General features: G+C 44.1%; 1 protein-coding gene across 3 annotated transcripts in view; it reads right to left on the bottom strand.

The window, feature by feature from the left end:
• tspan5a (tetraspanin 5a) overlaps positions 1-12,787 on the bottom strand; it is a 30,862-nt gene that overhangs the window by 3,241 nt on the left and 14,834 nt on the right. For all 3 annotated transcript variants that reach the window (XM_041867965.2, XM_041867966.2, XM_041867967.2), the window contains exons 5-8: positions 1,961-2,086; positions 950-997; positions 560-676; positions 189-250 (exon numbers count right to left, since the gene is read on the bottom strand). In XM_041867965.2, coding sequence (XP_041723899.1) covers positions 189-250; positions 560-676; positions 950-997; positions 1,961-2,086 — 353 coding nt within the window. The remainder of the gene's footprint in view (positions 1-188; positions 251-559; positions 677-949; positions 998-1,960; positions 2,087-12,787) is intronic.

The following is a 12,787-nucleotide window of genomic DNA, read 5'->3' as shown; positions in this document are numbered from 1 at the left end:
GCCCACTTTCAAAATAAAACAATTTTAGAACTTTGAATTCTCTGATTTTCAATGCTGCTAATGCCTATGCTAAGGAGTATCAAAATCAATAATGAACCCAGTTAATAATGAAAGATGTAGAGAAATACATAAGCTGTTATAGAATGAAATGGAGAGACGTTAATTTGTAGTCCTTGATATTTTCTCACCAGCTTGCTCTCACAGCTTCGATGTCACTCACTAAGTTTTGTGCCAAACATATTCCAAATATCTGTGAAAGAAAGAAAATAAATTATGACTGATGTCTGTTTTCATTAACATTTAACCAGTCCTGACTGAGTCACATGCAAGCTGCTCTGCTCTGAATTTCTGCTCTTCTACAATACTTATAGCATCCCTGATTATTTGGGATTGGCAGTTGCAATGCAATGTGTTGAATCTCCACAAGATACTCATATGATGGACACAAGCCATATCAGTCAAGTGTAATGTGTCTAAACATCACCATATCAGTTAATGTTCTGAATCGGAGAATACTCTGTTTCTAGGCTGAAATGTGTCAAAGAAATGTTTATCTTACCTGTAACAGTGCAACTCCTATGAAGATCCCAGCCACCACTGTCAGGTTGTCCTGTAACCACTTCTCAAACTGTGGCACACAACCTTTCACATGGATGTAGGTCTTCTGCTCTGCGTCCTACAACAATGGACAATGACACGTTTATTACAGGGAGCTTCTTAGCCTCCAAATGGCATGAAAACCAAGCATATGCCTTCATTATACGACCATCGTATTCTATTTTATATCCCTTCATTATATTATATGACTTCCTATCTTCTCAGGAATGTGTCTCCTGCACCATAATAATAGAGGCTACTATATCAGGGAAACGAGACAAGGACAAATGTAAGGGAAGGATAAAGGAAGGCGGTAGAGAGGGAAAGAGGAGAGAAATGGAACAGCACTCACCGTTTTGGCTCGTACGTCATAGCCGCACTGTGTGTTTATCACATCCTCCTAATGAAGAGAAATAAAAGTGTTATCAAAAAGAGAAGTCAACTGTCATAACCCCGACCTGCATTGCTAATACCACTGACACCCATGACCGTTTCCTGTTTGTGTGTCAATTCATGTTTGAGTTTCTGACCAATAATATGGGCATGTTAGCATTAGCATGGATGCTGTCTGAGAAATGGTTTTTGCTGTTTCATAGATGCTGCCATTGGGACTAACCAGAAGCAAAGTAATTTTCAGTGAACTACCCCTTTAACTGTAAAAGCGTGACACATTCATCAGAGAGTAAGGGAACACAATTTCCACTACAGCATGTAGGATTCATTGTTCAAAGTGCCCCAATGATGAAAGACGTTACTGTAATAGTCCCGATCTTCCAGATGCCATTCTGAAAAGGATTTAGCCCTTGATGCCCTTGTCACAGGCAGTCCCGTGTAACTGATGTTTTCTGAATGTGTGGAGGCCATTGTTACAATGTTCTCTCGCTCTCTTTGTCATTGTCTTCTCTCTTCTGTCCCGTTCTACCTCTCCTATGTCCTTACGTCACAGTATCTATTCTTCAGTCAATCCCTTTTGTTGCTCAGTTTTCTTGTCATTCTCTCTGACTCAATATGCCTTACTTTCTTGCTGCCTCCCTCTACTCCAATTGAGCACTCTTACGAAAGCAGCTTTATCCAAGGGGTCTTAGGGCTGCGTTCCAAATTGGAGACTTACTCACTTTCCTCCGTCCTTGACGACTCCCCCTCACATATCTGAGGAGACTGGATCAGTGAAAAACAGAGCCATAGATACAGTATATCTATAAGTCTGGCTAAGTCCACCATTTTGGTTTTAACCCATCCAGTGTTTTCAGATCTGCAACAGCAAGCCAAGGACTAAGGGGAAGGGAGCAGATTTCCAGTTTGGAATCCAGGCTTGATCACCGAACTCCATGACCCATGTCTCTGACATGTGAGGCTTTCTTACCGCAGGGTCCTTGGTGCAGCAGGAGAAGGGGACGCCACATTTCTCCCGACTGGGGTTGGTGTCCGTGCAGTTGAAGTAAATGTTGAGGTTCCAGTCGTCCGCTCCGAATGCGCCGCAACACTCCCACTGAGAAGAAAGCAGCAGAGAATAGAACATCAACAACACATCCACGTTTCTTCCTTTAATTAAACATTTTTATTTCACTTTAATTATACAGGAAGTTCCATTACCTCACAACACATGCACACACTAGTGATTCACAGGTTGACTCATAACCCGCAGTCCCCGCGGTTATATAATTATTAATTAGGCCCTAATTGCTCCTGTATGTTGCTCTGGATAAGAGCGTCTGATCGATGACAAAATATGTTTAAAAAATATCTGAACACTGACTGTAAGTCTATGACCTCTCACATAGCCTAATATAATATTAACTCCTGCAGAATTAAGCATCTCTTGCAGTAAAATGATACACCAAATTTACATTTTGACTCAGGAACAGGAGTGGAGAAATATGATTTATTTATTTCAGCATCTTCAGAGAATTAATGTGTGGTTATGGACCGTCTGTAATGGTGGCGAGGCTATTTTTATCAGCATCATAAAAGCTGATAGTATTTCAACCACATAAAATATGCATCCAAACCTAACTGAAATCTTATCAAAAACATGTTGGGTTGTTTTAACAGCTTTTAAATTGCCTTAAAACCGGTCAAACTGATGTCATTTGAACATTTTGCACAGGAAATCGTTCCCTTTTTTGGGGATCGGGGGGGTATTGCATTTTCTCCCCGGTCCCTAAACATCTTTGCTGCATGAGAGAAGAATAGCTGAAAGAGGAAAGAGAAAAAACGTTTTCCGACGTCAACTAGATTGAAGCATTCATTCTATCGATTTATGACATTATTCTGGTGAGCAAGGGTTTATTTAGTCTTCTAGGGCAACAAGTAATGACAAAAGCTGCATTTATCGAATTATAGAAAAACTAGTTCTGGGGAAAAAAAGTATTTAGTCAGCCACCAATTGTGCAAGTTCTCCCACTTAATTGTAATTTTCATCATAGGTACACGTCAACTATGGCAGACAAAAAAAAGTGTCATCCTACAAATACAGTGGGGGAAAAAGTATTTAGTCAGCCACAAATTGTGCAAGTTCTCCCACTTAAAAAGATGAGAGAGGCCTGTAATTTTCATCATAGGTACACGTCAACTATGGCAGACAAATTGAGGGAAAAAAATCCAGAAAATCACATTGTAGGATTTTTTATGAATTTATTTGCAAATTATGGTGGAAAATAAGTATTTGGTCACCTACAAACAAGCAAGAATTCTGGCTCTCACAGACCTGTAACTTCTTCTTTAAGAGGCTCCTCTGTCCTCCACTCGTTACCTGTATTAATGGCACCTGTTTGAACTTGTTATCAGTATAAAAGACCTGTCCACAACCTCAAACAGTCACACTCCAAACTCCACTATGGCCAAGACCAAAGAGCTGTCAAAGGACACCAGAAACAAAATTGTAGACCTGCACCAGGCTGGGAAGACTGAATCTGCAATAGGTAAGCAGCTTGGTTTGAAGAAATCAACTGTGGGAGCAATTATTAGGAAATGGAAGACATACAAGACCACTGATAATCTCCCTCGATCTGGGGCTCCACGCAAGATCTCACCCCGTGGGGTCAAAATGATCACAAGAACCGTGAGCAAAAATCCCAGAACCACACGGGGGGACCTAGTGAATGACCTGCAGAGAGCTGGGACCAAAGTAACAAAGCCTACCATCAGTAACACACTACGCCGCCAGGGACTCAAATCCTGCAGTGGCAGACGTGTCCCCCTGCTTAAGCCAGTACATGTCCAGGCCCGTCTGAAGTTTGCTAGAGTGCATTTGGATGATCCAGAAGAGGATTGGGAGAATGTCATATGGTCAGATGAAACCAAAATATAACTTTTTGGTAAAAACTCAACTCGTCGTGTTTGGAGGACAAAGAATGCCGAGTTGCATCCAAAGAACACCATACCTACAGTGAAGCATGGGGGTGGACACATCATGCTTTGGGACTGTTTTTCTGCAAAGGGACCAGGACGACTGATCTGTGTAAAGGAAAGAATGAATGGGGCCATGTATCGTGAGATTTTTAGTGAAAACCTCCTTCCATCAGCAAGGGCATTGAAGATGAAACGTGGCTGGGTCTTTCAGCATGACAATGATCCCAAACACACCGCCCGGGCAACGAAGGAGTGGCTTCGTAAGAAGCATTTCAAGGTCCTGGAGTGGCCTAGCCAGTCTCCAGATCTCAACCCCATAGAAAATCTTTGGAGGGAGTTGAAAGTCTGTGTTGCCCAGCGACAGCCCCAAAACATCACTGCTCTAGAGGAGATTTTCACTTTATCATATATAGTCGGGCAGTTGCAGATGGGTTATTAGAAATTGCGTGCGGGTGAACAAACAGCTGACACACACACACTGCACTGCTGCAGCGTAGCAGTGCTATCATATATGGTGAAAACAAAGAGTTCCAATGTTTAGAGCGAATTACTTTGTAGTGAATTCCTCTCTCATCTCACACACCATCAGTGTGGGTGGTGTGTGACTGACAGAGATTGTGGAAGGCTGAAAACAGGGCACATATTTACTGTGTCTCACAGTTCAGTTTTGCCTTTCAGATCCTAATGAATAAGAAAGGGGGGGTGAACTGATCCTAGATCAGCACTCCTACTATGAGACGCTTTGTGAATAGAGGCCCCGATGGAATACGACAAGCGCCTCTGCCAACCAGTTGGCTACACTAACAAAGGCCTGCCTATGAATAGAGAAACTGAGACTAAGACCAATCCAGAGAGGAGATTCTTGTGAATTCAATAAATATGTGGGCTAAAGCATATAAATTCATTTCTGATAACAATATAAGGAACCTGAGTGAGGATTTGAAGACACATTCTTGAGTGAAACAAAACGAATGAGTCATATTATATAACATTTCATGTTTTATTACAGAACTACTGTATTGCATTGAAAGTAATTCAGCATAACTCATTTTAAAATGGTAATCTCACAAGCAAGGCAGGCGTAATAGCTTTAGCACCTAATCATTGTATGATGTGATTAGCAGTCCAATAAGCAAAAGTGGTTAAACTAGTGCAGAGGTAAACTGCATTGAACACTTTCATTAGCGTCAACTGCTTCCTTCCTTTTATCTCTCCATCTCGTTTATACTTATGTACAGTACCAGCCAAAAGTTTGGACACCTACTCATTCAATTTTTACTATTTTCTACATTGTAGAATAATAGTGAAGACACCAAAACTATGAAATAACACATATGGAATCATGTAGTAACCAAAAAAAAGTGTTCAACAAATCAAAATAAATGTATATTTGAGATTCTTCAAATTGCCACCCTTAGCCTTGATGACAGCTTTGCACACTCTTGGCATTCTCTCAACCAGCTTCACCTGGAATGCTTTTCCAACAGTCTTGAAGGAGTTCCCACGTATGCTAAGCACTTGTTGGCTGCCTTTCCTTCACTCTGCCCGTCCGACTCATCCCAAACCATCTCAATTGGGTTGAGGTCGGGGGATTGTGGAGGCCAGGTCATCTGATGCAGCACTCCATCACTCTCCTTCTTGGTAAAATAGCCCTTACACAGCATGGAGGTGTGTTGGGTCATTGTCCTGTTGAAAAACAAATTATAGTCCCAGTAATCCCAAACCAGATAGGATAGCGTATCACTGCAGAATGCTGTGGTAGCCATGCTGGTTAAGTGTGCCTTGAATTCTAAATAAATCACAGATAGTGTCACCAGCAAAGCACCCCCACACCATAACACCTCCTCCTCCTCCATGCTTTACGGTGGGAACTACACATGTGGAGATCATCCGTTAACCCACACCGCATCTCACAAAGACACAGCGGTTGGAACCAGAAATCTTCAATTTGGACTCCAGACCAAAGGACACATTTCCACCGGTCTAATGTCCATTGCTTGTGTTTCTTGGCCTAAGCAGGTCTCTTCTTCTTATTGGTGTCCTTTAGTAGTGGTTTCTTTGTAGCAATTCGACCATGAAGGCCTGATTCACACAGTCCCCTCTAAACAGTTGATGTTGAGATGTGTCTGTGACTTGAACTCTGTGAAGCATTTATTTGGGCTACAATTTCTGAGGCTGGTAACTCAAATGAACGTATCCTCTGCAGCAGAGGTAACTCTGGGTCTTCCATTCCTGTGGTGGTCCTCATGAGAGCCAGTTTCATTATAGCGCTTGATGGTTTTCGCGACTACACTTGAAGAAACGTTAAAAGTTCTTGAAATTTTCCATATTGACTGACCTTCATGTCTTAAAGTAATGGATGGACTGTCGTTTCGCTTTGCTTATTTGAGCTGTTCTTGCCATAATATGGACTTGGCCTTTTATTAAATAGGGCTATCATCTGTATACCCCCCCCTACCTTGTCACAACACAACTGATTGGCTCAAATGTATTTAGAAGGAAAGAAATTCCACAAAGGCACACTTGTTAATTGAAATGCATTCCAGGTGACTACCTCATGAAGCTGGTTGAGAGAATGCCAAGAGTGTGCAAAGCTGTCATCAATGCAAAGGGTGGCTATTTGAAGAATCTCAAATATAAATGTATTTTGATTTGTTTAACACTTTTTTGGTTACTACATGATTCCATATGTGTTATTTCATAATTTTGATGTCTTCACTATTATTCTACAATGTAAAAAGTAGTAAAAATAAAGAAAATCCCTTGAATGAGTAGGTGTGTCCAAACTTTTGGCTGGTACTGTACATAAGTATATACCCTTTACACACAGAGCAATAAAACATTTTCCAAACAAATTTAAAACAAGCTTGAACAAATGTAGGGACCAATTATGATACAACATTAATAATCTTACACACAACCTAAGTACAGCAATCGTACAGTAATAACTTCAGTTTCACAGCAATCAAATGAGTTCATTAATTAAGTTCAAGGGAGAGGCACATACCAGTAGACACCGGGGCCCTCAAGAACCTGGGTAGTCAGCCCCAGTGAAATTGCTCACCTTACCTCTCCAGCAATATTTACTGTAAGTTTCTGAGGTGTGTGTTTTTTTATGAAGTCAATGTTGATTTCTGTAACTTGCCCCATGGAGGCCACTGTTTCTCTGATTCTTATCGAGTAGCTCCTCTGTGATTCTTCCCTCATGTATCTCCAGTGTAATGCGAAAGAGTTGCAGTCCTCTTTTATCAATTAAGAGCACTGATTCACTGGATTGTCACATCTCCAACCAGTAACAGTTCACTTGTAGTCTGTATGCCCTTGGGATCCATAAAGTACTCTGATCGCCTCCTGTGTCAGCAGAGTCTGATCCACCTTTAATATCTTGAGGTGGCTGCAGTGTCCCTTGAGGGCATCTGTACTGATGTATGACATGTGCAGATTGAGTTAAGTAAACATGTCGAAGCTGACCACCGTTGTTGTGACTCCTTATTTTAAATAATACTAGTGTCTATCTTTCAGTGTGAAGCGCTTTATGATGAGACCTTAGGCCAAAAGCTTTTGACGGATGACATTTTCCTGACCATGTCTTACACCGAGGTGTTACAAGTAGTCTTCTCTGGCGAATCTGTTCTTGTAACAACAAAATCAAAATAACCTGCGGGAACATAATTGATGGAAAACAGTACTGTCTGTAGGTTTTCATAGTTCAGGACGAGGCTTGCCAAACTTGATGCAGTCTCCTCCACCAGAGTACCCACTACGACTGCTACAGAGGAGGTTTAGCTTCGCAAAAAGGGTCTTGAGCAGCCATGCCACCTGCTTATCAAATAGATCATTCATGAGCACATTGAAATTAGTCAGACTGTTGTTCTCCAGAAGAGCTGACCAAAGATGTACCACTTCATGTGGAGGACCAGAATTAATCCCCAAAAAATTACAATTGGGAGATTTCAGTGAAGAGCACAGTATTTCAAATCCTCCATCCAGCAAGTCGAGTACCTTTACACACTTATGTAAGGCATGCTATTTTTATCTCTTTGCAATTGAGACTTAGGCTCTTCATTTGTTTACAATTTTCAACGCAATATGATAACGCCCATGATAATTATTTGTGGAAGCTACCAGTCTTTATGCTTACATTATTTTTAATCACGTCTCCAACAAACGTTTTATCATGCAGCTCATTGAGACATTTGAACAGAAATCCACTATGTTAGACTAGCCATTGGCGACCATCTTTTAACCAGTTTAGTAACTGTGAATCAGCTGGCAAGTCAAGGTTTAACTCCTCCTTTATGAAGCTCCTTGTTTTTCTGTTAAACAGGCCAGAGAGAAATGGCAAAATAGTCTCTTTTAGAGAAGAGCTAGAAGTAAAACCTAGCTTCATTTGGTCAGCTGCGTGTAGAATCTGTCCGAGAGAGATTAGAGATGAGCTAGTACTTCCCAATAGTAATCCTTCTCTTTGGCTCTTCTTCATCACAGAGAACATACACTGACTGTACTTTCCATGACAGACTGACCAGGTGAATCTAGGTGAAAGCTATGATCCCTTATTAATGTCCCCTGTTAAATCCACTTCAATCAGTGTAGATGAAAGGGAGGAGACAAGTTAAAGAAGGATTTTTAGGCCTTGAGACAATTGAGACATGGATTGTGTATGTGTGTCATTCAGAGGGTGAATTGGCAAGACAAAAGATTTAAGTGCCCTTGAACGGGGTATGGTAGCAAGTGCCAGGCGCACCGGTTAGAGTGTGTCAAGAACTAGACACGGACACGAATTATCTATTTAGTGTGTTAACACACTATTGGTAGTTTGTTGTAACCAAGTATTGGTGCTAAACCGTGTGTTATTGGATGCTAGCATGCTAGTTAGCTATGGCGTCATAGTTAGCTAGCTGAATAAAGTAAGTTGAGTCTATTCCTTGAAACATTGAACCGCTGTAGTTTACAACAATTCTAATTTCTAAAGTGGAAGTTGGGAGAGTTTTATTCGGGTGTTTCAGTGAAACAATTATAGTTTCTGAGGTGGAAGTTGGGAGAGTTATATTTGGGAGTTGTGGTGAGGGAGGCCCCGCTCTCTCATTTCCCAGATGTTTAGTTCATTTCATTCCGATCTCCTCTGCATTATTGTAGCCATTTGCTACAGCCTGTCAACTATGCCTCTACCTATCCCTATTCTCTCCTCTCCGCACAGGCTACACAAACGCCTCACACCGCGTGGCTGCTGCCTCTCTAACCTGGTGGTCCCTGCACGCACCACACATCTGGAGTTCCAGGTCTCAGGCAGCCTCTGGAACTGCCGTTCTGCTGCCAACAAGGCTGACTTCATCCCAGCCTATGCTACCCTCCAGTCCCTCGACTTCCTGGCGCTGACGGAAACATGGATTACCACTGAAAACACTGCTACTCCTACTGCTCTCTCCTCGTCTGACCATGTGTTCTCGCATACCCCGAGAGCATCTGGTCAGAGGGGTGGTGGCACAGGAATCCTCATCTCTCCCAAGTGGACATTCTCAATTTTTCCCCCTAACCCATCTGTCTATCTCCTCATTTGAATTCCATGCTGTCACAGTCACTAGCCCATTTAAGCTTAATATCCTTGTCATCTATCGCCCTCCAGGTTCCCTTGGAGAGTTCATCAATGAGCTTGACGCCTTGATAAGTTCCTTTCCTGAGGATGGCTCACCCCTCACAGTTTTGGGGGATTTCAACCTCCCTACGTCTACATTTGACTCATTTCTCTCTGCCTCCTTCTTTCCACTCCTCTCCTCTTTTGACATCACCCTCTCACCGTCCCCCCCTACTCACAAGGCAGGCAATACGCTTGACCTCATCTTTACTAGATGCTGCTCTTCTACTAATCTCACTGCAACTCCCCTCCATGTCTCCGACCACTACTTTGTATCCTTTTCTCTCTCGCTCTCCTCCAACACTACTCACTCTGCCCCTACACAGATGGTAATGCGCCGCCGCAACCTTCGCTCTCTCTCTCCCACTACTCTCTCCTCTTCCATCCTATCATCTCTTCCCTCTGCTCAATCCTTCTCCCTCCAATCTCCTGATTCTGCCTCCTCAACCCTCCTCTCCTCCCTTTCTGCATCCTTTGACTCTCTGTGTCCCCTATCCTCCCGGCCGGCTCGGTCCTCCCCTCCAGCTCCGTGGCTTGATGACTCATTGCGAGCTCACAGAACAGAGCTCCGGGCAGCTGAGCGGAAATGGAAGAAAACTAGACTCCCTGCGGACCTGGCATCTTTTCACTCCCTCCTCTCTACATTTTCTTCATCTGTTTCTGCTGCTAAGGCCACTTTCTACCACTCTAAATTCCAAGCATCTGCCTCTAACCCTAGGAAGCTCTTTGCCACATTCTCCTCCCTGCTGAATCCTCCCCCCTCCCTCCCTCTCTGTGGATGACTTCGTCAACCACTTTGAAAAGAAGGTTGACGACATCCGATCCTCGTTTGTTAAGTCTAATGACACTGCTGGTCCTGCTCACACTGCCCTACCCTATGCTTTGACTTCTTTCTCCCCTCTCTCTCCAGATAAAATCTCGCGACTTGTGACTGCAGGCCGCCCAACAACCTGCCCGCTTGACCCCATCCCCTCCTCTCTTCTCCAGACCATCTCCGGTGACCTTCTCCCCTACCTCACCTCGCTGATCAACTCATCCTTGACCGCTGGCTATGTCCCTTCCGTCTTCAAGAGAGCGAGAGTTGCACCCCTTCTCAAAAAACCAACACTCGATCCCTCTGATGTCAACAACTACAGACCAGTATCCCTTCTTTCTTTTCTTTCCAAAACTATTGAGCGTGCCGTCTTTAGCCAACTCTCTTGCTATCTCTCTCAGAATGACCTTCTTGATCCAAACCAGTCAGGTTTCAGGACTGGTCATTCAACTGAGACTGCTCTTCTCTGTGTCACGGAGGCTCTCCGCACTGCTAAAGCTAACTCTCTCTCCTCTGCTCTTGTCCTTCTAGACCTGTCTGCTGCCTTTGATACTGTGAACCATCAGATCCTCCTCTCCACCCTCTCCGAGCTGGGCATCTCCGGCGCGGCTCACTCTTGGATTGCGTCCTACCTGACCGGTCGCTCCTACCAAGTGGCGTGGCGAGAAGCTGTCTCCGCACCACGTGCTCTCACCACTGGTGTCCCCCAGGGCTCAGTTCTAGGCCCTCTCCTATTCTCGCTATACACCAAGTCACTTGGCTCTGTCATATCCTCACATGGCCTCTCCTATCATTGCTACGCTGACGATACACAACTAATCTTCTCCTTTCCCCCTTCTGATAACCAGGTGGCGAATCGCATCTCTGCATGTCTGGCAGACATATCAGTATGGATAACGGATCACCACCTCAAGCTGAACCTTGGCAAGACGGAGCTGCTCTTCCTCCCGGGGAAGGACTGCCCGTTCCATGATCTCGCCATCACGGTTGACAACTCTGTTGTGTCCTCCTCCCAGAGTGTGAAGAGCCTTGGCGTGACCCTGGACAACACCCTGTCGTTCTCCGCTAACATCAAGGCGGTGACCCGATCCTGCAGGTTCATGCTCTACAACATTCGGAGAGTACGACCCTGCCTTACACAGGAAGCGGCACAGGTCCTAATCCAGGCACTTGTCATCTCCCGTCTGGATTACTGCAACTCGCTGTTGGCTGGGCTCCCTGCCTGTGCCATTAAACCCCTACAAATCATCCAGAATGCCGCAGCCCGTCTGGTGTTCAACCTTCCCAAGTTCTCTCACGTCACCCCGCTCCTCCGCACACTCCACTGGCTTCCAGTTGAAGCTCACATCTGTTACAAGACCATGGTGCTTGCCTATGGAGCTGTGAGGGGAACGGCACCTCCGTACCTTCAGGCTCTGATCAGTCCCTACACCCAAACGAGGGCATTGCGTTCATCCACCTCTGGCCTGCTGGCTCCCCTTCCTCTGCGGAAGCATAGTTCCCGCTCAGCCCAGTCAAAACTGTTCGCTGCTCTGGCACCCCAATGGTGGAACAAGCTCCCTCACGACGCCAGGACAGCGGAGTCACTCACCACCTTCCGGAGACATTTGAAACCCCACCTCTTTAAGGAATATCTGGGATAGGATAAAGTTATCCTTCTACCCCCCCTAAATTATTATTTTTTTTAATGTAAAGTGGTTATCCCACTGGCTATAGGGTGAATGCACCAATTTGTAAGTCGCTCTGGATAAGAGCGTCTGCTAAATGACGTAAATGTAAATGTAAGAACTGCAACGCTGCTGGGTTTTTCACGCTCAACAGTTTCCCGTGTGTATCAAGAATGGTCCACCACCAAAAGGACATTCAGCCAACTTGACACAACTGTGGCAAGCATTGGAGTCAACATGGGCCAGCAGCATCCCTGTGCAAGGCTTTCGACATCTTGTAGAGTCCATGCCCCCGATGAATTGAGGCTGGTCTGAGGGCAAAAGAGGGTGCAACTCAATCGTAGGAAGGTGTTCCTAATGTTTTGTACCCTCAGTGTACAACAGTGCTGTGAAGAACTCTTGGAGTGTGAGGTGAGCGAAGCTGTAAACCCTTTGTCAGTGGGTTGTCTTCTTCAATAAGACCTTATTCAAAAACAGTGATGGAACTTAGGAGAGCGTAGAAAACTCTTGAATCACATCTTGTTCTTTAAATAGAACATGTTTTTCCTGTATTCCTCTTCTTGCTAAATTGCCAAGACATTGAAGGATGTTTTGGGAAGGGGCACCTGATTCTTGTACAACAAACATTTTGGTATTTGTTTCCAAAGCATGATGTATGAAAAATGTATGCACTCACTAACTGTAAGTCACTCTGGATAAGAGTGTCTGCTAAATGACTAAAATGTA

The sequence above is a fragment of the Coregonus clupeaformis genome, chromosome 39, assembly GCF_020615455.1.
Source record: "Coregonus clupeaformis isolate EN_2021a chromosome 39, ASM2061545v1, whole genome shotgun sequence".
Classification (NCBI taxonomy): Eukaryota; Metazoa; Chordata; class Actinopteri; order Salmoniformes; family Salmonidae; genus Coregonus; species Coregonus clupeaformis.
Note: the sequence above shows the minus strand (reverse complement) of the source record. Positions and strands in the feature narration are given on the sequence as shown.